We start from the raw sequence: 26,457 nt of genomic DNA, 5'->3' as shown, positions 1-26,457 counted from the left end.
TTGTCACTCTAACAATAAACGGTGTTTACTCTGAAAGTATACTGTAAAGTTAACAATGGTAAATTTAATTAAAGACCGACACTTGAATAACGTGAAGTTACTCTGCCTCAAGGAGCGAGGCATTTCATTTCATACAGATTATGAAAGAATTCAGATTTTTGTGCTGGTTTAACATATACAGCAGAAGAAAAGGGGCAGAGACCCAGACTATTTTACCTATTAAACATTTGTCAAGTCAAAGAAAACTTCATTGTCATTCAGAACTACACAGCAGTGTAGCTGAATGAAATTACAATGCTTCATTCTCAATGCAGGAAACAGTTGCACATATAGATAGAGAAAAATTAATAAGATATCACGGTAGAAATTTAGTAAGTAGCACTTTGTAAGTAAAGTAGGACAGCAGTGATCCACACCCATCCCAGAACAGGAGACTAGGAACAATATGAAGGTAATATTGTAAAACTGAAACAATAGCAGCATATCTATGATTAGACTGAATTATTGCATGGTTTGCATTTTGCACTTTACAGTCCTTCAGTGTGTAGGTGAGCCACCTTAGTATTGCACTTGGCTTCAAAATAATGTAATATTTGCATACTGCAGACTCAAAATTTTGACATTTATTTCTACAGGAGGCTCAGGCGTATGCAGATGACAATAGTTTATTGTTTATGGAGACGTCAGCTAAGACAGCAATGAATGTGAATGATCTATTTCTGGCAATAGGTGAGTTTAGTGGCCTGAGTGTTCATTCTGGTTTGTTTCCAAGTTTTTTTTTTTTCAGGGATATGTTTGTTATCCTAAACAGTGCACGTCTCCCTGTTCCTTTAGATAAGTAAGCAGACAGTTGCATTGCACCAGTGTTCTTTAATACTGTTTAAGATGGCATATATAGAAAACTGTGTTTATGAGAATATAGATTGCAGAATTTTTTTGTTTCTAAGGAGTAGGTATGTGCAGTGTGGAAGTTAATGCAAGTGTAAATTTTGCACTATGATGCATTCTAGAATAACATTGGGCTGAGGGGTGGCTTGGTAATGGGCTGCAGTTACCATAGGACATGTCACAAAAAGGCAGTCTCTAAAATGTCGGCGGTCACTGCAGATGGTGCTGCAGTTAAGATCACTTGCTGGCAAGTCTGAATTTACAATGGACTTTTTTTTCACTGGAAAGTAAGTTGCACTGTTAGTTCTGGGAATATGGTAAGTTTTTAAGTTCTTTGTTGATTTAATGCATGCAGATGTAGCCGCGAACTGTTTTAGGGATAAGGCATGATGGAAGATTTCCCTTCTATTGTATTTTTGTACTGAATTTCATGAGGAACTTTGAATTTTGACATTGGCAGGTATTGAAACTGCTTGGTGGTCCCCCCCCCCAAAAAAAAAAAAGACCATATTCTGAGTTTTTAGTGGCTTCAGCACAGATAAGTAGCCTTTTCTTCCCTCCTTTTCTTTCCCTTTGTTACAGCATTGCTACAGCTTGATAATTGGTAACATTCTTAATGTCTTCTGTAGTCTTTGTGTACCCAGTTAATTTCATGGTTGTAAGGAAGCCGCTGCCTGTCTTGCAGCCAGTGAGCAGAAGGCAGGGAAGTTTAACTCTGCTGGCATGTCAGCTTTGTAGCAGGACACCCTAGCACGCAGTCCATACACCTACTGGTTCCCTGGAGCTTGCCTTTTCACCTGTGGCATGTCTTTAATATATGAGGGGAGACGGTGCACTGAGTGGATATTCAGACGAACACAAGGATGATGTACAGACTGTGCACAGAAAGCACCCTAATTAAGAATGGGTGCACTGAGCGGATATTCAGACTAACACAAGGATGATGTACAGACTGTGCACAGAAAGCACCCTAATTAAGAATGGAACTGAAGAACCAAGTGCTATGAGACAGCAGCTCTTATCAATGTGCTTCATTGTTTCTTTCTTTCTTTCTTTCTTAATGGGCCTTACTCAAAGCCACCCCCTAATTAATACACATGATCAACAAACAGTCTGTCTGCTTTGTCAGGTGCCAACATTCAGTACGGCAGAAGGAAGACTTTAGAAAATGTTCTCCTCTATAAAAATCTCACTAAAGTGGCTCCATAGTTTCTTTCACTTCAGTAAAGGTCTAGTTTGTATTCTGCAGATAAGGAACACACAAAATTATTCCACTATTTAAGTTTCTCATCATTCTTTACCTTGTAATTAAACTTAAGGAGGGTATTTGGTCTAGATCCCTTTGCTCTTTCAGTTTGACAGGACTTTGCCATTCAGGGCCACATGCACCTCCCCCACCCCCACCCCGCAGCCAGAGCATCTCCATTCCACTTTGGGGATTCTGGCAGCAGAGTCTGTATTCCCAACCCTTTTTAATTATAGGAGTCATCTGAGGCTCGGCGCTGCTTTACTCAGGGTGGTGGCAATCTTCGAAATTTCTGATGCTTCTTTTGTTTCTGGTGGGTAGACCTTTTATACTGCTTTGCCTGTGTAGTTGTAATCTTTTGTCATCTTGACATATGTGCTGTCAACCCTTCTGATTTTTCCCCTTCGTACAAATTTAAGCAGGAGCAGTGTCAGTTTCTCATAATGGTTTCCTTTCTTCACTTTTTATAATCCCAGAATTGCAGGCTTCCTCTGGGATTAGACTACACCTCCCCCAAAATGCCTTGCTAGGCAGTCTTATATTTCTGGTTTAACATTAGAATTGCACCGTGGTGGGTTATTTAGTGAATTTATCCACTCCACTAATCAGAATGTGGACCTTTCATTTTAATAACCTTCTATGCTGTGGCAAGTACCCCTGGTACCCCAGCACATGCAGTGACATGAGTTGATTGAGTAAGCATGTCTAACCCCTGTGCTCATTGGTACTTTTCTGCCACTTGGGTATTTAGTATCTCGGACCCGAGGAACTTTGATTAAAGTTCCCTCATTTGATGCCTAGAAGCAAATTACTTCACATCCACATGGCAAACAAGTTGCCAGCCAAGACTTGCAAAGACATTCTGTCTTGCCTGAGGGAGGTGCCAGACATAAAGTATTGACTTATAGTGATTGATGCAGTCTTATTGCCAGAAGAATGGTTATGATTAAGGTCCCTCAGAGGGATACATAAGAGGCTGCCATGCACAGCCCCATTTTTCTGTTTGGGCTCAACAGAGTTTGAGGGCAGGTGAGGTTGCATTCATTAATTGAGAGTTTTAACCTTGCTCCTGTGCTCCAGTTTAGTGGATATTGAGGAACTTACTTGAAGAAGGTACAGTTTGCCACCATGGATGTAATGTTGGCACCACCTGTCCTCTCGTCGACTAGCAAAAACTCATTGCTTGCTCACCTGGTACAAGAAGCAGTTTTAAGGGTCCCCTCACTACCCAATATTGTCCTGTTACAGGACGGAGGGTGGGGGTCAGCCATTTTTCCATATCCCAAGTCTGGAAGTTCAGGGGCCTGTACATTGAGCAGATGCATGAGATGTGGTGGGACCTCTGAGATCAGGTTTGAGAATGCATCCTTGAGCATTGTCTTTCGATGCTTGAGCCAGGCCTAGTTCAGGCTTCCCATATTCTTCTTCCACTCTTTGCATTCTCAATTCTGTTGGTGCAATCCAGCATTTGCCTGTCATGTACTCCCCTCAAAAGTAAGACAATACAAACTTTCTTGTGGCGATGTTGAGAGGTGTTGAGGGAACGGTCTCCCACTCGTACTGCTGTGAAAAGTATGAGTTCTCTTGAGGCCATCATCTCAGAACCTAATGAAGACTTGTCTTCTTGCACTACAGCCCCCTTCCCACAGATGAGTCTTTGTAGATACCCCGAGGATCATGACTACCTCCATGGGCCAGCCTCTTACCCCCATTCCCGCCCCAGAAACACCTAAATGTGTATCTAGAGATGGAGGAGGAATGCTAGATCATCCATTCTGTGGAGCCAATTAAGGATGCTCTTCTAGCAGCCTGGAAGTACTTGGACTCTGCTCCTTTACCGTAGAGGAGTGGAAGAAGTAAGGCTGTTTATAAGCCTTTGAGATCTGCGGACTAGGTATCCTCATATCGTTTGTTATGCAGTGTCTGTGTTTCACCTCAAGACCCAGAGACTCCATTTTGCCACCAACCAAGAAGTCTGAAGTTCTAGACTTATGTCTTCAATAGAGAATAGTTAAAACAAAAAAAAAAACTGAGTTGGGACTCGCGTCCCTCAGTCATTGTCATTTATTTCACCTTTCCAGATTCTGCCCCTTCCTAGTAGTTGAATTAGTGGAGAAGCTTTCCTCCGTCAGTTTGTGCCGAAGAAGTTGATTTAACACCTGGGTTAGAGCTTCATGAGTGGATTTCCATGTAATATGCTGAAGTTTTGATTGTGCTGATGCTGTGGCTAGGGCTGCAGACTAAGATATATATGCATGCTTAGGATGGTTTTACTGAGAGTTTCCTGAATGAAGGAGGAGTTCAGACTTTATCCTGGATGCTCCTATCATGGAGGTGATTTTGTTTGGTTAGCCTTCAGAAATTGATGGACAACTCCTTTTAAATGGAATGCAGGCCCTCACCACTGTGGAGGATATTTATGACCTCCTTGCAATGCTGTTGGCCTTTCTACTGTAGGCAGTCGACTCCTGAAGAGAAAGAAGCGTCAGCAAGCAGAGGAAGATATAAAAGCATCACATGGTCTTTTTTGCAATGATTTTGCAAAGTCACCCAAGAACATGACTCCGCCAGCTCTCTTGTTGTAATTCTGACTGGACAGGGTTTGCCTTTGGGGGAGTAATTCTCTGAGTTTGCCTCAGCATGAGGTGCCTTCATCAGAAACAATGTGGACATGGTCATGGTTAGACAGAACTTCAGTAAGAAAGCAGACTATATAAGAAGAGCTCTTAGGACAGACCTTCACTTGAGTTATCCATAACAACTGCTTTGCTTAAAATACTTGCCAGTTATGTGGAATTTTCTTCCCAATGGTATACATTCTTTGGAGTGATCCAAAGGCCACTTATTCATCCTTGCTTAGTCTTTGAAGTTGAAAAGCTGCTTTAGTTGGGCGGAGGCAAAGTCCTGTCATTCCAGAGCAGGTTTCACCACATATTTTCAGTATTTTGTCTTTTTGACAAAGGTTTTATTTACACTAAGTTCACTTAAATGCAGTCCTGAACAATCTTGAAACTTTTTTGAAGGGTGCCTTTATATTGTACATGCTGCCCCCTTCTCTGCTGGAGTAATTGCTATTCTGTGTTTAAGAAGCTGTCTTCCTACATGAGGAAAGAAACTGAAAATGTGATTAATTCTGCTAGAAGGACTCAAATGAACTATGCATTCCACAAGTAGTGTATTTGGAAAAGGTGTGTGTTTGTGTGTGTCTGTGTGTGTGTACGCACTGTGTTTCTGAAAAAAAATGGTAACCTGAATCCCAAGAGTTTCTGCATTCAGCACTTGGATTTTTTGTTTTCTAGAAGAATTGTCCATAAGAATCTTGTCCCTGTAAATAAACCTGAGTTGTGGAATCTTTAACACTGCCTTTCTGACTGGTTTTCTACTGCATGCTGAACAAAGCCATTACAGTTTATACAGTACACCAGATTCATTAATGCCTACACTAAGTGTACACCATTCTGAATGAATAGACAACGCAAGCATATTCCCACCTTCTTCCTCTTACTTTTAGTTTTCTTGCAACCTTTAATATCAAGGGAGCTTTATGTGGGTTACCATAATGTGTAGACTACATCGACATTTAGTGTAATCTTTCTGAGTGAATAGACTGCACAAAAAATGTGAAGGGGGCGTTCTTGAATACAGATGGTATGCACTTAATGTAGGCATTCACGAATCTGGCCGTGTAGGGGCTGTGAATTTTTAAATACCCCACTGGTGTTACACCAGGGTCTGTTTTCCATCATGAGCTATTGCACCTTTTTGACTGGATGGGCATTGAAATGATGCAAATTATTATTAAGGACAGTTTAAGACCGTTTGAGAACCTAGAAGTGGAAATTAAGAATTTGGATGCCCTTATTAGAAACAACCTGTTTTCCTTATCACTTGGATGAATTTTGTGGAGCTTTATGTACAGGGTTGAACAATAGGAAGCTTCTGCTTATAAACAGAAACAGAAGAAAATTGCCAGGGATGTGAGTGACTACAAACATAAGAAGGGCCTATCCAACTCCTAATGGTAGAAAAAGGTATGAAGCTGGTGATCCCTATGATGCATTCGATACCCGCAGGGAAGGTGCTGGCGATAGTGACAAGCAGACATCCCATTTTTCAGGGGAATTGGAAACCCCAGAGATCCAAGAGGCTGGAGAAAAAGTGGGGGAGACAGGAGCAGAATGCCCCAGACTTTCAACCCCCTCCCTAGACACAGCATTGGTATTGAGGGAGTATTGGAAACATCGAGGGCGGAAATCATTTCCTCGGATGGTTTGGATGCACCTGCGTGGATGCACTCTATATATATATATATATATATATATATATATATATATATATATATATATATATATATATATATATATATATATATATATATAACTTCTCTTTTTGGTTCATCATTTCAAAAAGGGCTTAAGTTTGTGCTCTGTATTACCCCAGTGTAGTGGAGACACTGAACTAAAACTGTACACTAGAAAACTGAACTTGAAATTTTGATGCCATGTGACAGTGAATATGGCGTTAATGAAATGGGGGAGTAGTAGTATTTTTAACCCCCCTTTAACATCACCTAATGGGCTTTTCAAACAGTTCTGTGAAAACAGTATCAGGGAATGGGGCCAAAAGAAGATGAAAAAGATTTTATGACTTAACTCCTGATTTCGTCTCTTGTTCAAGTTATCTAATGATAAAAATTTGCGTGTGATGAAACCAAAAAGGGTGGGAGTATTGGAATTATGGACCACCACCTGTATTTGTTTAAGATGCTTGAGTTTTTAAATAACAGTGACTTCTTTGTAGACATGTCACGAAACAAAGTTAACATAGCCTATCAAGGCATAGACTATGCATTGGAGGATTTATGTACTACTTTTGACATACCTCCTATCTTGAGAAACTTCCTTGAAGTCAAGCATCCTTGGTTTCCGGGGATATTTGGAATCCCCAAGATTCATAAGTCAGTGGTCACCCCCCCCCACACACACACACACACACTCAAGCCCATCGTAGCTTCAGCAGGGTCAAAGACTGAGCCACTAGCTAAAATGGTCGATTTGAAGTTAAAATCATTTTCAGCAGGAAAAAAGCATTTATTAAAAGACTCCTGGCATTTTCTTCAGTCTGTTGTAGATATGACATTTTTATCTGATGCCTTGATCTGATGTTAGTCTTCATTTTGTCCTTGACATATTGGTTTGGTCCCGAGCATCGGTGTTTTTCCTTGACTACCATTGCTGGTAGTTTCTTTTTCCATACCATTGCAACTCTCTTCTACCATAGTTGGTAGCCTATATCTTTGATTCCCCATCTTTTCTTCACTATGAAAAAAGTGTGCTATATTTATACCTTTCTATTGGTTACTATTCTTTAAGTATATAGTGTCTGCCTGTTTGTGTACACTTATTTTCTTGATGCGTATCAGGGCTGATATGGGCAAAGGCACCTCTGGTTTTAAGAAATGCCTCAAATGAGGACGAAAACTGGCCAGTTCTTTTGGGCACTCCCTCTGTGTTTACTGCCTGGGCCCAGTGCACTTACAGGAAGATTGTTCTATCTGCCATAGTTTCAGTCACCGGGCCCTGGTAGAAAAAACGAGCTAATTTTGAAGGGGATGATAAAATCTGCCTTTGAAGAGGCCATCTCTGGTCATGAGAAGAAAAAAAAAAAAAAAAGTAAAATTGATGTGAAGTTCTTCAATCTCGCCGTTCATCCTTCACTGATGGGTTCGGAGCTGATCCATCGGCTCCGACACAGCCATTAGCAAAGCTCAAGGTTTACCAGTAGCTAGAGACCAAGCCTCTTATCCCATTATGCACTGCTGGAATTACCTCAGATCTAGTTTGCCGTGGCACGGATCTCAGTGGTTCCAGTTTGCTCGAGCCTTTTTTGATATAAAAATCACTTTTCGCAAGTTATTTCATTACTTATTTTCTATTTCTAGTTAGTTTAGTTTTATATTAGCTCCTGTAGTTGTCTCTTTCAGACTTATTCCCTTGGTGCTTGATTATTTAGTATAGTTGTAGTGGCCCCGTGTTGGGTCTAGTTATTCAGTGTGTGTGTGTGTGTGTGTGTGTGTGTGTGTGTGTGTGTGTGTGTGTGTGTGTGTGTGTGTGTGTGTGTTTTCCTATTACCATAGTTTTTGCATCGATAGTATAAATAGTGTGCTGTTATACTACATAGTGTTGCCCCCTTTTTTCTCTGGGCCATTGCTAGTGTGTTTTGATATTTAGACGTGTTATCTTGAGCTTAAGGGTAGTTGTAACTTTTAGGTTGTATTAGACTGTGTGGTTTGTGATACAACATTTAGGCTGTATTTAGTCTGTGTAATTGAGTTAAGCCTAAAGTTCTTTATTAATATGTCTGAGGAAAAAGACAAGCACCCAAAGTCTGGATTCAAAAAGTGTCCAGACTGCGGGCAAAAGATGTCTTACTGGTAACGCGTTCAGTGCATGTATTGTTTAGATGCGGTGCATTTGCAGGAGTCCTACAGCATTTGTCATTCCTTTTCTTCAAGGGTTCTGTTTGAGAGGAAAAGGAAGCTTGTGGATCGAGGTTTGCTGAAGCATCCTTTTGCTGAAGCTTTGACTGACCAGGATGGGGCCAGCAAGTCCTCTAAATCTTCAAAATCCTCAACAGACTCAAAGGCATCTAAAGACTCAAAATGTCTAAAAGTGGAGGATTCTGGGACTTTGGCTCCACAGCCCTTGGAGCAGAGTGTCTCTTCATTTCGGAGCCGGCCCACAGTTTTGGAGCCGGTCTCTGAGACACATGTATCTCCACTCCTTCAATCTGCACCTTCGGTGCATTCCTCTAGATCTTCTGTCAGCCTCACGGATTTGGATATGGACTGATTGGTGCAGAAGCTCTTATGGGCACCAGGCCTTGCTAAGTTGTTGTCTGCTCTGACCCCAGCGTCGGAACGGAAGACCACCATCCCGGATTTGACTGCTTCTCCTCCGAGCCCACGGCCTCTGTGCGGGAGGGGCTGGCGGTTCCTTCAGGTCTGTCGACTCCTCTTCGGAGCTGTGATGCTTTCGTAGCCATGAGGAGAGCCTTGTCCCCAAAGACATCCTCGACACCAGGTCTGGCCTCTTCTTCCCCCAAAGCGCCTGTGTCCGCTTCTGCCGCCATCGTCCAGGCCAAGCGTAGAGACCCTGAGCCTCAGGTAGCCCCACAGGGTGCCCCTTGCTCTTCCGAGACCTCCCCAGAGGCTCCCACTGAGGAGGTCCCCAGGAAGTGATTGTATAAGATGAGACACTTGGACTCCCCACAGGAGTTGACATCTGACACTGACTTGGATGAGTCAGAAGGGTCCCTACGATCCCCCTTTGAGGATATCTCCTTTGCGGAGATGCCCAAGATCCTTAGGCAGAGGGGTGATTGGCAGTCCAAAAGCCTTACTGAGGATGAGTCAGTTCTCCTGAAGGCTTTCGGGTCTCAACCTTCCACCTCTTGGGTGTCTCCGCCCTTTGATGAGCTCATGCAGCTGGTCTCCTGGAGGGTGTGGGAGTCACCGGAGTCCATGGAACCTGTCCCTTGGAGGCCTAACAAGTTCATTTCTGCCCCCGTAGATAGACTTTTTGTCCAAGGGAGTCCCTGTTGATGCCGTGGTGGTGGCGGCGGCCACCAAGAAGGAAATGTCTGAGACTTCCTCATCGATCCATCCACCTAACAGAGAGTCCAGGATCATGGATTGATATGGGAAACGCATGTTTAGTTCAGCGACTTTTACACTCTGATCCCTGAACTATTTGACCCACTTCACCAGACTGCAAAGAGGTCTCCTTAAGGAGTTGGGAGATGCTCTTCAGGGTACTGTAGCTGCAGGGGCTTCCGACAAAGTTACTGCCCAGCTTGCTTCCATCGTGAACTCGTCCATGCATCTCATATCATATGCAGCTGATGGGATGAGTAGGGCAGCGGGTACAGGAGTTGCTCTAAGATGACATTCCTGGATATGCTTGTATTCCTTCGCGGAGCCCTTTAAGTCTTCATTTGTCAACACCTCTTTTGATGGCTCCTCTCTCTCTGGGTCCAAAGTGAAGGAAACTCTCACCAGGTGTGAGCAGGAGGAAAGACTGTGTCTGCCGTCGGAGTCTGTTTGTTTTTCCACCCCTACTCGGCCTTATCCCAAAGGCCAATGGGGAGGGAAAATGTGGTTCCGAAAAGCCCAAGGAGCCTTTCAGGATACACATGGTCAACCCCCCTCTAGGGGCAGAGGCAAGGGTAAGAATAGAAGATGCCGCCCTAGCGGCAGAGGGGGTACGCACTTCTCTGGTCAACCTTGTCAGCGCTCCTGAAGGGAGACCCAACTGTCCTGCTCTGGAGGCAGTCAGGGGTCTGCTTATCTTTGTGCCCAGACGCCTGGCAAGACATAAACAATAGCTGGGTGGAAAGTATTATTTCCAGAGGGTATTTCATGCCGTTCTTCATCACACCCATGCCCCCAAGGAGAATCCCGGACGTTCCACCCAGTTACAGGGAACAAGCGACTATAGAGGCATTTTCAGGGAAAGACTGCCCAAGGCAAATGGACGGATCAAGAGTCACACCTGCATATCAATGTTCTGGAGATGAGAGCAGTACTTCTGGCGTTGCAGTACTTTCAGGACTCTCTTCCTCTAGGGATGATTGCAGTTCAGACAGACAACATGTCGGTAGTCTGGTACTTGAACAAGCAAGGCGGGACCAAGTCTTACCCCCTTTGATGAGAAGCCCTCCGAGTTTGGCAGTGGGCTGTCTCCTCCCAGCACTTTCCGTTGGCAATGCACATCCCGGGGAGATCCAACGTGATAGCAGACAAACTGAGCAGGGCAATTTTGTTGCTGCACGAGTGGTCCCTCAAACAAGAGATTACGGACAGGATTTTCTGCAAATGGGGCCAGCCTTGCTGTGATCTTTTTGCCAGTCACATCAACACGAAATGTAGAAGCTACTTTGCCCTGATTCCCCTTCCGGGAGAACCCCCGAGAGACCCACTAGTACACGATTGGCCCCCAGGTCTCCTCTATGCATTCCCTCCAATCCCTCTAATATCCTGACTTCTACAGATAGCAATGTTGCTGGGAAGGACTGTCATTCTCCTAGCCCCTTATTGGCCTCAGCAGATTTGGTTCCCATTTCATCATCATCATCTATTGGAGGATCCATGGATTATGGACCCAGTTCCAGACCTTCTGACACATCCGTCGGGGGATCTCCATCCTTTCATTGCAGTCACTGAAGCTCACAGCTTGGCTGCTCCAGTTCCCCTCACAGCCAGGCTTCATGATCTTTCTGATGAGACAAGGCAGATCCTCTTGTTTTCCCATAAGCCGTCCACCAGAAGAGTACTTCTTAGTAAGTGGAAGAGATTTTCCACATGGGCTTCTAAGCAGAACATTGATCCTTATCAAGCCCCTTCGATGTCTATTTTAGAATTCTTTACTATGATTTTTAATAAAGGAGCTGCAGCTGCTACAGTTCGGGTCCAGTTGGCTGCTATAGCTAACTTTCATCTTGGAGTAGACTGGCTAAACATTAAGTCCCACAAGTTGTCCAAGGCCTTTCTCAAAGGAACCTTTCACATGAGGCCTCCAGTTAAAACTCCTTTATTCTCCTTGGAATCTAAACTTTATGCTGTCTCGTATAATTCTTCCTCCGTTTGAACCAGCATCATTTTGTGACCTCAAATTCTTATGGAAAATCATATTTCTGGTGGCTATTACTTCTGCCCACAGAGTGTCAGAACTTCAAGCCTTATCTGTCTGTCCTCCTTATTTGATTTTTCATGCCGATAGAGATCTCTTAGGACAAACCCTTCTTTTTTGCCCAAAGTGTGTTCGGAATCTAATATCAACCAAAGTCATTGAATTGCCAGTCTTCTTCCCTAACCATTCCAATAAACTAGAGTATATGCTGCACAAACTTGACGTTCACAGACAGCTCCGATATTATTTGGACAGAATAAAAGATGTTAGAAAATCAGACCAGCGCTTTGTGTCTTTCTCTGAAGCCAGAAAAGGTAGAACAGTGGCTAAAACAATGCTTTCTAAATGGCTATCTGATTGTATCACTTTTGTTTATTCAGCTGTTAAAAAGCCCTTACTGCACAAGATTAAAGCTCATTCTACCAGAGCAGATGTTCATCGTGCATACAGCTGCAGTCATAACAGATGGGTTCTCCTGCCGTCAGGCGGGTCCTCGGTCGGCCGAATTCCAAAGTCTAGGTCCGGCGTCGGTTGTCGTCGCTTCTTCCCTGACGTCAGTGTGACAGGGGTATAAAGGAACCAGCCAAAGCCATTTTCTTCAGTCTTTCTTGCCGCGCGGTGCCCGAAGCAGAAGCAGTTCGCAAGTGGCGGTTGGCCAGCTCCTGAGATTACGAAAATTTGGAAACCGAAGTCTTCTTAAAAGCTAAGTACCCCGTTGGGGAAACTTTTCTTGCCTCAGACCGATGTCAGACAAAGTTAATAATTGTATTTCTTGTGGGAAGCAAATACCGCATAAGGATTTCCATTCCCTCTGTATACCTTGTTTAGGCCCAGACCACGACGTCTCGGTCTGTCGCTTTTGTGCTACATTCAACAAATGCACTATTAAGCGTCGGGCGGAATTCGCCCAGCATTATTTTGGGAAAGCATTTAACTATACTATGTCATCGGATACTCCGACTCCGGTTTTGTCTAAATAAAACCCGCAAAGATAAGGACCGACACACGAGGTCCGCGGCCTCTACCGACACCACGCCAAAGCCCACTACACGTGGTCTGGTTCTCAGCGAGGTGCCTACGCAGCCCCTGACTACCGACGACACTTCTTTGACGGTGTCTCCTGTACCCGAGGTCGCAGGCTCCTCGGCCCACACCCCGACTACAGATACCGAAGCCACTCTTGGCGTTGAAACTCAGAATGTGGACAGGTCCACCTCCACTCAAGGTGTCTTCAGACCTTCCTCTTCTTTCTCCATCAAGGCTTTCACTAAGTCTAAAGCAACCATGCACTCTAAGAGACCAGCCACACAGGGCCCATCTCCAGGCCCCATGCCTAAGAAACAGATGCTTAAAATGGCTGAGGATTTAATTACTATTATCAGAGGTTCTCAGCCCCCACCGGACAAAAGGCCCAGAGTGGAGGAAGATTCCCCCTCCTCTGATCAGGGCTCCATTATTTCAGAGCACTCTGATGATCAGGAACATTCTTACTCCCCTTTTGAAGACTTTGATGCGGAGGAATCCATCCCTTCTGTACCCCCCCCCCCCCAGAGGATTACTCATTTGGGGAAACTTTGCATACCTTAAGGGAACACTTCCACTGGGAAGTCCAAGATTATTCAGATTTCAAGAAAAGGCTCAGGGAATTTCTCTTGCTACCTCAGCACAGGCCTCTGGCTATACCTCCTGTCTTGGACATCCTAGATGATGTTTATTCGGAGGCCTGCCTTAACCCAGACTCTCTACCTCCAGCTCCAGTTAAGCCTGACACGTACTACAGGGTTCCTGACTCGCACCAATTTCTATACAAAAGCCATGCTGCTGACCCAGAAACCATCTCACAGGGCCCCATGGGAGTTAAGGCCTCCATTGCTAAAAATCCATTACCTTCCGAGAGAGACTCCAGATCCTTAGAAAGGTGGGGAAAAAAGGTTTATACCTTGGCTACCTTATCCATGAGGGCCTTAAACTGTCAGTTTCATATGCTAAAATACCAACAGTTTTTGTTATCACAATTGAAAAGTAAAATGTCACAACCTGAACAACCAGACTTGAAGGAGTTGCAGGATTTGATGCATAGTGCAGAACAAGTGGGTAAGCGTACCTTACAATGTGGTTTTGATGCTCTAGAGGCCTCATGTAGAGCTGCTGTTACAGGATCAGTCATACGTAGGCATGCCTGGCTCAAGGAACAAGCCTTGCCTGATCATGTCAAAGCTAAATTACTAGACGCCCCTCTTCAAAAGGATGTACTATTTGGTGCTAATGCTGAGGAGGTATTAAGGAAAATGGAGGAAAAGGCTAAATCAATGCAAACTGTGAAAGAATTTCTACAGGTACAACTCCCACGTTTTAGTCAAAATTGGCCTTCCAAAAACTGGTCCTTTCCTGCCACGGACAGACCCCAAAGAGGCAGATACAGGCGCCCGAGGGGCAGAGGACAATCCCAAGGATCGTTTAGAGGCAGGCAATGGCAAGCTCCTACACAAAGAGGTGGTGAGGATAACTCGCAATCTTTCAGAAAGCAAACCCAATGACTTTCCCCTTTGCATGCCAACCAAGTCTCAAATGGCAGCCCCCTTAGGAGGAAAGCTGGCATTATTTTCAAAAAATTGGCATATTGTCACAAAGGACAAATGGATCCTGGACATTATTAACAGAGGCTACAAATTCCATTTTCACACGCTTCCAAAAATGAGAGGCATGCCAAACCTGCCACACAATCAAAGGGCTGAGGCACAAAGGCAAATTACAGATCTCATAAACATGAAAGCTATTCAAGAGGTACCTACACACGAACAAGGTCAAGGTTTTTATTCCAGGCTATTTCTGGTGCCAAGGAAGGGAAAAGATTAGAGACCTATTTTGGACCTATCCATCCTAAACACATTTCTACTGCACCAAAATTCAAGATGCTCACTCTACAGCAACTTCTTCCCATGCTGGGCAAGGAGTCTTGGCTGGTAACATTGGACCTCAAGGAGGCATACCTGCATGTCCCAATCAGACAAAATTGCAGAAGGTACCTCAGATTTCTTGCAGGTTCAACCCATTGTCAATTCTCTGCATTGCCCTTTGGCTTATCTACTGCCCAGAGTATTCACGAAATGCCTGGCATCAGTAATTGCCTACTGCAGACTTCAAGGGATACAAATATACCCCTATTTGGACGACTGCCTGATCCAAGCGGACAGCAAGCACATTCTTCTGAAACATCTGGCTTATGTAATAATGTTGTTGAACTCTCTGGGATACACAGTCAACAAAAAGAAATCAAGGCTAATACCCTCTCGGAAGATAATTTTCCTGGGTGCCAATTTGGACACAAACACCCAGATGGCCTACCTCACGCCAGAGAAGCAGGGGCAACTAATTCAATACTTCAGAACACTTGCAAATTGCACCAGGCTGACTGCAAGGAAAATCCTGCAGGCTCTGGGATTCATGGCATCTTGCATCTTACTAATCCCATGTGCAAAGCTGCATATGAGGAAACTACAATGGTACCTGAAAAACATATGGTCTCAACACAGCCACAGTTTGGAAACAACAATACCACTAATTCCATGTCTGCAAAAGGAATTTCTGTGGTGGGCTCAAGCATGTCAAACAAACACAGGTCTTCCATTCAGCAAGCCTCAAGCAAATTAATTCATCACAACAGACGCCTCGGACTACGCCTCGGGGGCGCACATGACAGATCGGTGCATTCAGGGCAAATGGTCCCAAAAAGAAAAGCACCTTCACAACAATCAAAAAGAAATGCTAGCAGTAATAAATGCTATTATAGCTTTCAAGGACCTTCTACAACCAGGTCAGCTATTAATAAGAACAGACAACACCACAGTTATGTGGTACATAAACAAAACAGGGAGGAACACATTCTTACCCCCTATGCAGACTGGCCATGTCACTTTGGAACATGGCCATGGACTTACAAATGGAACTACAAGCACAGTACTTGCCAGGCAAGGAAAACACACTGGCAGACAACCTAAGCAGGAATATGACAGATCCACACGAATGGAAATTGCATCCAAAAGTTTTTACAGAAATAATCCAAGAATGGGGAAGGCCAGACCTAGATCTCTTTGCCTCCCACAAAAATCATCAATTGATAAAATTCTGCTCAAGGATTTTCCATCCAAAGGCCTGGAGAGTGGACGCTCTCTCTTTCAGTTGGACATCAATGACAATTTATGCCTTCCCACCTCTTCCTCTGCTGCCCAAAGTTCTATTGAAAACCAGAGCAGACAGACCAAAGATGATTCTCATTGCTCCGGACTGGCCAAGGCAACACTGGTACCCACTCCTGAGGAGCCTGACGCATTCCCCACCATGGACCCTGCCTCTAATGCCTCTTCTTCTGACTCGGCACAGCTTCAAAATTCTTCACAGCCAGCTAAAAACACTCAAATCTAGCCGCATGGAAGATTCCTTAGCATCACAACAGGCCCTACTCTCCAAGGAGGTGCAGGATGTCATTTTGGAGGCCAGAAGGCCATCAACTAGAAAAGCTTACTCTGCAAAAATGGAAACGTTTTTGTGTCTGGAATGAGAAAAAGGGCCAGGATCCTGGAAAACTGAATTTACCTCAAATACTACAATATTTGGCTGAACTGCTAAGCAGTGGACTTTCATTCTCCTCCACCAAAATCCATGCCTCAGCCATTTCAGCAGAATACAACACTGATCCACCTTTATTCTCTCACCCTCTCTTAAGACAGTTCCTCAGAGGGGCTAAGAATTTAAGACCTCCAAGGAAACAACCAATACCTGCTTGGGATCTTAATTTCATTCTGGAAAAACTGACCTTGTCTCCCTTTGAGCCAGCTGCCTCATCAGATTTGCAATATTTGTCCTGGAAAACAGCTTTCCTTCTGGCTAACACCTCAGCTCGTAGAGTTTCAGAACTACAGGCTCTCATGGCTGTCCAGCCTTTTATCATCTTCCATCAGGCCAGAATTTCCTTACGAACCAACCCGTCCTTTATGCCTAAAGTGGTATCCAGGGTAGCTTTAAGTCAGGCCATACATTTACCTACTTTTTATCCTAATCCTCAAAACAAAGGGGAGAGATTACTACATTCCTTGGACATCCACAGACAACTGCGTTATTATTTGGACAGAACAAAGCCTTTCAGAAAATCAGAACAGCTCTTTGTGTCCTGTGCGGTAGGAGCTCAAGGAAAGCCATTTTCCAAACAATCTCAAAATGGATAGCCCACTGCATACGCTTCTGCTATTCCTTTCATGGCAAAACTGTACCTACAGGCATTAGAACTCATTCCACCAGGGCCACAGCCACCTCTGCAGCCTTCCTCAGAGGAGTTCCTACCAAGGATATTTTGGAAGCAGCCACTTGGAGTTCTGTGCATACCTTCTCCAAGCACTACAACCTACCATTATACTCAAAATCTAGAGCAGGCTTTGCCACTGCAGTCTTGCAGGGCATTTTGGCTCCTCCTAGTTCCACCTAGTGCCTACCACCCCTTCCTTAGCTTTGGGATTCTACCCATCTGTTATGACTGCAGCTGTATGCACGATGAACATAGTACAGTTTTGTACCTACCATAAATGTAGATGTTCGAGTGCTAATACAGCTGCAGTCCAGGTTTCCCTCCCTCCTTCCCCTCTTGGGACAGGCTAACACATCCTCATACAACCTGATTGGGGTATTCATTTATGATGTATTTGCTTGCAACTACTGTATTTTGATTATATTGCACTGCATTACACAAATTTATGTATTGCCTTCCTTCTGGGGGCACCTGACATCTGGGGCAAGAAAAACTGAAGAAAATGGCGTCGGCTGGTTCCTTTATACCCCTGTCGCACTGACGTCAGGGAAGAAGCGACGACAACCGACGCTGGACCTAGACTTTGGAATTCTGCCGACCGAGGACCCGCCTGATGGCAGGAGAACCCATCTGTTATGACTGCAGCTGTATTAGCACTCGAACATCTACATTTATGGTAGGTACAAAACTGTACTTTTCTACGTCTTCTGCATTCCAAGCCAAAGTGCCCCTTTGTACTGCAGCCACTTGGTCTGAACCTCATACCTTTATCACTCATCACTTTCTGAAAGTTAAGAAAGTTCAGTTTCAGATTTGCTGTTCTGAACTGTTTGGAAGTTTCTAGAAGGCCAGTGCTTGCTTGGGCTAAAGGGAAGTCTCTGTGTTCACCAGTGGGAGTGGTTAACACTGAACAGCCTGCCTATCCCTGGAGGAGTGGTTACTGCCTAGAAGCTGTGGTTTTATTGGCCATTTTGGGTCAATTCTAAACTCCTTGATCTCTCTCTTAAAACCCTACAGCTCTCTTTTTGCACACTGAGCAGCGTCGGGCAGCGCCGCCTAAACAGGTTTAAACTATTCCAGGCTCCACTCCCTTAGAACTGTTCAAATTCTCAAAGTAATCACTCTATTCTCTTTCTAAAGCCCTGCACTTGCTCAGGTCTTATAAGGAAACACTAACTAAAGCACTACACCCTCCTTGACTTCTCATAAGTATTAGGCTCCTGATTGGTCCTTCCTGATCAGATTAGGGAAGGGAACTGATTTTTCACTTGATCAGTAAAAAACCAGTTCCTTATACTAATCTGGTATGTCCAAGGGTCAGTTTCAAGGTTACTCTCCAGTCCCGCTGGTGAATCTGGGAATTTTGAGGCAGTGTTGCAATTGCCTTATGTACACAGACAACACTCTCCTCCTTCCAACAAACTCTAATACATGTGAGAGATGCAGTTACACAGCCAAACTGGAGGCAGAGCTCTCTCAACCAAAGACTGGAACAGTCAGTCAGGAGGAAAAGGTAACCCACCCGCACCACAAATCCAGTCTCACACAGACCTATTGCATCTGCATACCCAACAAATAAACACACAAAAACATACTCGGAGGCTCTAAATAAAAATCTGCCTAAACAGGAAAGACCTCCTAAGCAGATATCCAAGCAACAGCCACCCCTCAACAATACCCACAAATCACATATCTCACAAAATCAGTGTGCCTCACAGTCACAGCCCTTAAGGCCAAACAACACACCAAATACACTTGTTATAGGGGACTCTATTGTCCGGCACACTGACGTCCCGCTCACCAGACTGAACAAGGAGAAGGTCACTGTAAGCTGCCTTTCGGGTGCCAGGATACGCCACATAATGCAAGCACTCAGGTCACTCCAAAGGAAGTACAAGTATGACTCCATCTTTGTCCATGCTGGTGTGAATGACCTGAGACGTACCTCCCTGGACTACATGAAAAGAGACATAGAGGAGCTCTCTGACCATGTAGCCCAGGCTGGTATGACCCTGACCTTGAGTAGCATCTTTCCCTCACCAAGAATGATGCCACAGTATAAAAACAAAATGATCAGTTTCAACAATTGGCTAAAGTATTGGTGTCATTCAAAGGAGATCCAGTGTCTGTCAGCCTGGGATGACATGCTCGACAAGCCACATTGCTTCGCTAAAGACGGCTTGCACCTGTCACCCTTAGGCTGTCGTATACTGGCTAAGGCTCTTGCCACCCCCATAGTGCCTTTTTTAGGCAAGGCTCAAAGGACAAACCCACCTCCATAGACAACCCAAGGATAAAAAAACTAAAGGTAATGCTACTCAATGCCAGAAGTTTAAACCTCAAGATGCACACACTCGAGGCTCTCCTCAGTATGGAGAAAATCAATGCCTGTGCAGTAACAGAAACCTGGTTCAAGGCTCCTGAGAGCACCCCAGCACTACCAGGTTATAACTCATACCTTGCGTTTCGGCCCCAAAACTCGGACCGAAGCACAAAAGGAGGGGGGAGTATCTATATTCATCAAAGATATCTACACCTCCAGGTTAGTGGCACTGCACGAAGCATCGGAAACCATCCATGTGCAACTAACAGCGGGCAAAACTGCCTTTCAGTTTGTAGCCTGCTACAGAACACCCTCCCTATTACAGGAACCCCACTTGGCATTCCTGAGAACACTGGAGAATATGAAGGTCTCTCCAAACACTATGTTATTAGGTGACTTCAACTAACCAAACATTGACTGGGAAAACTACTCAAGCCCAAACACCCTCGCCCAACGGTTCCTTGAATTTATAAACTCTAACGCGATGGAACAACTGGTCACCACTCCCACAAGAGGGAACAACATATTGGACCTGGTCATCACCAACATGGGGACTCCTATGTTCCACACCAGAGGTAAACCTCTCATTGGTAAGCTTAGACCATAAACAAATTTTCCTGGTCATCCATATCCCGTCCCCACCCCCAGCCAAGGAAAGCACTGTAAAGAATTTCTCAAAAGCCAACTTTGCATTTCTCAAGACTGAGGTGGAATCCTTCAAAGCCCCTGGGCCAGAGGATAATACGCCCAATCCGCAGAATCCTTTACAAATGCGTTCTATGAGCACCTGCAGGAATGCATGGATCATGTTATCCCAAATAAAACCAAGACTCACTCCTCCAGAAACAGGAGGACCCCGGCCATAAATAAGCAATACAACAGAAGGAGGAAGCTACTACATGACCGAGCAAAATCCCAAAAAGGGAAGGCATCTCTGATCAGTATTAGCAAGAAACTTCGATCCCTCATAAAATCATCAAAGGCCAGTTTCGAAAGAAAAATTGCCCTAGACACTAAAGATAATCACAAGGCCTTCTTTAGTTATGTCAGGAATATGGATGGAAACTCCTAGATATGCTCTGAATTGTTGCATAACGGTACAAAATATACCGAACCTACAGACATAGCCAACATCCTGGCAGACAGATTCAGCTCAAACCGCCCTCCCCCCCCCCAAAGGAGCAAATGCCTATCCCAACTGAGTGTAACCTCCCTGACATCACAGATGCACAGGTGAAAGCTGCCCTCTCCAAAGCAAAAAACACAGCATCTATGAGACCGGACGGTGTACCAAGCTGTGTCTTACACAAGCTCCAAGAAGAACTGAACCCTCACATTAAGTCACTGTTCAAACTTAGCCTTACTACAGGATATGTTCCCAAAGAATGGCGTACAGCTCCAGTGGTCCCACTCCACAAAGGTGGTGCCACACCGGACCCCGGGAACTAAGCCTGACTAGTCTGGTCTGTAAAGCTATGGAGCGTATTATCATGGAACTCATAAACAGACATTGGGAGCCTCCAGACACTGGACCCTACCCAGTTCGGCTTTGTTAAGGGCAGATCTTGACTCTTAAACCTAGTTGATTTCTTTGAAACAGTTACCAAAGCCATAGATGAGGGCAAGGTAGTCCACACAGCCTACCTGGACCTCGCAAAAGCCTTCGACACAATACCCCACTCGGGCATCATAAATAAGCTTACCAGCTTAAATATCAACCCCTATATCACAAGATGGGTTGCAAACTGGCTCAGAGATAGAACACACATGGTCAGAATCGCAGGTGCCATGTCCGAATCCAAACCAGTTACAAGTGGCGTCCCACAGGGCTCAGTTCTGGGACCTCTCTTGTTCGGTATATACTTCTCTGAGGTTCAGGCTAACACGGGGGGATTATGGCTGACAAAGTTCGCAGATGACTGCAAACTGGGGCCCATAATTGAATCTCCAGCTGACGCACGCATCCTCCAAAAGGGTCTCACAGAGACGGATGCTTGGTGCCAGTGCCACGGCCTCAAGCTAAATGCTAAAAAGTGCATAGTCATCCCCTTTGGGAAAAACAAGGTGCCCACTAAGTACGGAAGAAGTAATTAGAGATTTGGGGACCAACGTAGATAGTAATCTCTCTTTTGATAATCACATTGCCAAAGTGGTTAGAAAGACCTTCTATAGAGCCCACCTTATCACGAAAGGGTTCGCATCTAGATCGAGAGGTCATTGTGCCCCTCTACCCGTCACTCATCAGCCCCATAATTGAATACAATGCCCCTTTTGGGATGTACCTTACTCGACACCTGCAGCAACTGGAGAGACTCCAAAAGTACCTCACCAAGAAGATCATTGGCTACAAACAGATGTCCTATGCAGTTCGACTAAGGAAACTTCAGCTCTACCCAGTTGCTTACTGCCTACTCAGAGGCAATCTATGCCTGACGTACAAAGCCATGTCAAACCCAGAATTAATGGACATGCTCCACCTCAAAAAGTCCAAGTCCCTTAGAGCTACACGCTCCAGGGACTTAAACCTCAGCACAAAAATAAATAGGACATGCTGGAGGGACAGATTTTTCCCAGAGGCCCCCCTCACTCTGGAATAGAATCCCAATTCAGGTTAGACATAACCCCTCGCTGACCCTCTTCAAGCGAAATCTGGACACGCGGATGGGAAATCGCAAATTCACCCCCTGGGATCTCTTCTGTGTCCCTGCTAGACAGAGGCACAGTAAACTAATCTTAAAGGGTACCTTCTGTGACCTACTTTACAGAGGCACAGTAGGCTAATCTAGTAGGGAGGCGGAAGCCAAATACACTCTGGCTAGGCTTATAAATGCCCTTGGGCAGATAGACTAGTATCTACTTATGAACCTGTGAGCAAAGTTGATAAGGCCTCCAGGGACAGGGCTTCCTTTGGATCTGCGGTCATGAAGAATGTACTCCTAAGAGCCACCCAAGATTGAGGGTGCTAGGGACGTTACCGATTAGTGAATAATGAACGGCGAGATGGAACAACTTCACATTAAGAAGTTATGTAATCACCATAACATTCCATGTGAGTTGTTCCATCTCTCCTTCATTCTTGCGTCCCTCCTTCCATCTCCCACCTGGCTGATAGTTGACCTAGAGGCTGGTCTCATCCTGGTTATTCAATCCTTCTTTCTCTCTTGGGAGAGTAGTTCTCTTACAGGGATATGGTACATGCAGCAAACGAGATCTGAAGTAATTCCAGCAGTGCATCATGGGATAAGGGGCTTGGTCTGGAGCTACTGGTAAACCTTGAGCTTTGCTAACGGCCGTGTCAGAGCTGATGGATCGTCTCCGAACCCATCAGTGAAGAATGAAGGCGAGATGGAACAACTCGCATGGAACATTATGGTGAGTACATAACTTCTTATTTCTTCCCATTCCTCCTCATCTTTTTCTTCAAAAGTTGACAAATCCACAAAAAGGAGTCGATTATGCCAGCTTCACCCACAGCTCTGATGACCAAGAGACTTAAAATTTCAGTTCTCTCTGCTAGTACGGAACCTGTACAGACTTCAAAGGATACTTCGTTACCAACCTCTGTGCTGACACTTTCTCCCTCACTGCTGCCAAAGTTGTCAGCACAGACCCAAGGCCAAACCACAGAGCCGATTGTCTTGATGCCGTCTGCTACTCGTTTACAGACATCTATGGGCACCAAGAGAAAGTGCTGAATTTGAATTTCTAGATCATCCTGGGGCCAGATATTCCCTATACATTGATTCTTTAGCAGGTCAGTTACCTAGCCCTTTTTTGGAACATCCAAGATCCCCTTCTACCTAGTCTGTTCATTTCACCAGAAGTCTGGCAGAATCAGATGCATTGAGATTGGTAGGTCAGCTTCTTGTGGCAAGAGGAACTTTATGCGTCCTCTGTTCTAGCCCCTTCTGGTGCCAGAACCCTTCTTTCTTCAACTCTGAAAAGTCTTCCTCCTCTGAGGTGTTGGAGATCCCAGCTCCAGCCTTAACGATGCTGACTGTTTCTGTCCTGGTAAGATTTCCATCACCGGTACAGATTCCAACCCTGAGTTCTTTGTTTTTTTTGGATCCGGAGACCTTTTGGGGTCGTGGCTACGCTGTCTGCTCTAAGGGGCAAGACTACACTCCAATTTTTTCGGAGCTGTGTCTGCACCTTGTAGCTTCAGCATGTATTAGCTCGACCCCAGCTTCAGCTTTGGGGGCTGCCTCTTCAGAGTGGGGGAGAGCACGGTTCCGGGAAGGTCCTTCTTGGTTCTGTCTCTCTTTGCTCTTCGGGGGGGGGACCAGCTTTCCAGGCCATGGAGAGGATCCTGTCCACTGTGGGTATTCAGTTGGATCCACAGCTGTCTGAATAGTTTCCCAGTCCCTCCTTTCGTCCAAAGCTGCTACCAACTCCAGCACCAAGATGGCGCACACCGAAGCTGTGGGGGTCACCTGCTCAAGTTTTATCCTCTTCTGACACTTCTTCAGATCGTCCCACTGAAGAGGTTCCTCAGAAGATGTAGTGTAAGAGGAAACACCAAAATTCCCCAGAGGAATCCATCACTGAGGACACTGATTACGATGAAGGGGAGGGTTCACCATGGTCACCCCTGAAAGAAGTCTCCTTTGGAGACTTCCTTGAGATCCTTAAGCTGAGGGATGGCTGGACATCCCAACAGCCATTCCAAGAGGAATCTGTGTACCAGCAAGCGGTGCTTGACCATCTAGCTCTTGGGCAACTCCACCCGCTGACAAGCTCATTAAGTTAATCTCACAGCCAGTGTGGAAGGCTCCTGACGCCACACAACCCATCTCCAAGAGACCAGACAAAATTTTAACTGCTCACGGGGATCAGTTTTGGGCAAAGGAATGGCAGTAGATGCCATGGTGGTAGCGAAGCCACAAAAAAGGAACTGGCAGAGGAAAGTTCCACTATCCATCTTCCTAATAGATAGTCTTGGGTAATGGATAGGTTTGGCAAGTGGGTTTACGCTTCATCGACCTTTGCATTATGGTCTTTGAACTTTATGACACACTTTACCACACTTCAAAGGGATCTGATTAAAGAGTTATCAGATATGCTGACAGGAGCCATATCTGACTAAGTCCAAGATAAGGTTGTTTCTCAGTTGACCACCCTAGAGTCCATTTAAAATTTGTCCATGAGGCTCCTAGCACATGCAGCCGAAGGGACAACTAGAGGAGCAAGATTGGGGTTAGCCATAAGGAGACATGCCTGGATGTCCTTATGCGAATTTGCGGAGCCATTCAAGTCTTCATTTGTTAATGGCCCCTTTGACGGATCTTCCCCTTTTGGCCCTAAAGTTCAAGAAACTTTGTCCAGGTATGAAAAGGCTGGAAAGACCCTTTCTGCAGTGGGTGTACATTTTTCTACTCTTCAACGGTTGTATTCTAGGAACCAGAGGAGCCTGAAAATGTGGTTCGAAAAGACCCAAGGACCTTTCTAGGACACACGTGGCAGTGGCTCCCCCAGGGGTGGAGAGGAGAGATTTAATGACATTGTACACACGGCAGAGGTGGTCTGCAAAATCAGGGTTCCAGGGACACCTTTCCTGGGAAACCCTACCAGTGTTCCTGAAAGGAGGCCTGATTGGCTTTCCTCTGGATGGAGTCGGGGGGGGGGGTGTTTATCCTTGCACCAAGGTGCCTAGCTTTGGATAACTTCATATATTTGGGTGCAGAGGATCATAACCAGAGGGATACGCCATACCTTTCCTTTACCCTCCCCCATAACTTCAATAGAATTCCCAGCGTTCCACCCAGTCAGAGGGAACCAGCAGTGTTAGAAATTCAAAAACTGCTAGAATTTCAAAAACTGCTAGAAAAAGTGTCATCTGTGAGGTCCCACCAGACCAGATAGAATCCAGAGTTTACTCAAGGTTCTTTTTAGTTGCAAAACGACGGGTGACTGGAGACCAGTTTTGGATCTTAGTGTTTTGAACAAGTCCATTCGACAAACAAAATTCTGGATGGTCACGGTTCAGTCTGTTCTCCCATTTTTAGGGAAAGATGATTGGATGTGCTCGATAGATCTCCAGGATATATATTACCACATAAAAATGGATAAGCGCTCAAGGAGATTTCTCCACTTCTGGCTGAGAGCCACTCATTATCAGTTCAGAGCTCTGCCCTTCGGTCGCACCGCAGCCTCCAGGGTGTTCAGCAAATGCATGGCAGTAGTAGCAGCAGCTCACTTTAGACTGCACAGATTCTGGGTGTTTCTCTACTTAGATGACTGCCTCCGAGTAGGCATTTTCTAGAACAAGCAAGAAACTACGTCTTCCAAACCTGCGCCAACCTAGGGATCACTATAAATTATGAAAAATCACAAGCAACTCCTGCCTAATTTTAGAGTTTATAGGAACGGTACTAAATACCAATTCTTGCATAGCTTTCCTCCCTTATCTAAGATTGCAAAATATGTGGGCCCAAGTGAAGAATTGTCCAGAAGCAAGAGAGCAACCACATGACTAGTCTTACAAGCTTAGGGTCAATGGAGGCAGCCATAATGTTAGTTCCCTTAGCAAGATTTCACATGAGAATTCGTTAGTGGCTTCTAGCATCCCAGTGGTCCATACTGCATCAGCCAATGTCAGATCAGATCTTGATTACCAACTGTTGCAAGAAAGACCTAGCTTGGTAGATTCATTCAGACATTCTCTTGGGTAGCCCCTTTGCCCTGTCTCAACTCCAACCCATAGTGACCACGGACACCTCCTAGATGGGGTGGGGGGGCATTATCTGGGCAAGACTATTCAAGGCACTTGGTCCCCCTTAGAGGCTAATTTGCATATCATTGTCCTGGAGCTGAGGGCAGTACTTTTAGCATTGCAGGCCTCTCAAGCTACTCTCCCCTCAGGAATGATTGCAGTTCAGACAATGTCAGTAGTTTGATACATCAGCAAGCAGAGGGGAACGAAGTCTTACCCCTTTTGTTGAGAAGCTCCCAGAGTTTGTCAGTAGGTGATCTCTTCCAACCACTTTCTGATAGCAACTCGTATTCCGGGGAG

General features: G+C 45.1%; 1 protein-coding gene across 4 annotated transcripts in view; it reads left to right on the top strand.

Moving 5' to 3' along the window:
- RAB5B (RAB5B, member RAS oncogene family) overlaps positions 1-26,457 on the top strand; it is a 121,528-nt gene that overhangs the window by 82,191 nt on the left and 12,880 nt on the right. For 3 of the 4 annotated variants that reach the window (XM_044083768.1, XM_044083767.1, XM_044083769.1), the window contains exon 5: positions 636-729. The exons of the other annotated variant lie outside the window; for it this stretch is intronic. In XM_044083768.1, coding sequence (XP_043939703.1) covers positions 636-729 — 94 coding nt within the window. The remainder of the gene's footprint in view (positions 1-635; positions 730-26,457) is intronic. 4 annotated transcript variants of the gene reach the window in all.

The sequence above is a fragment of the Protopterus annectens genome, chromosome 9.part0 (genome assembly GCF_019279795.1).
Source record: "Protopterus annectens isolate FY-2018-M chromosome 9.part0, PAN1.0, whole genome shotgun sequence".
In the NCBI taxonomy this organism is placed as follows: Eukaryota; Metazoa; Chordata; order Ceratodontiformes; family Protopteridae; genus Protopterus; species Protopterus annectens.
The sequence above is the reverse complement of the archived record's forward strand: the minus strand, read 5'-3'. Positions and strand labels throughout refer to the sequence as shown.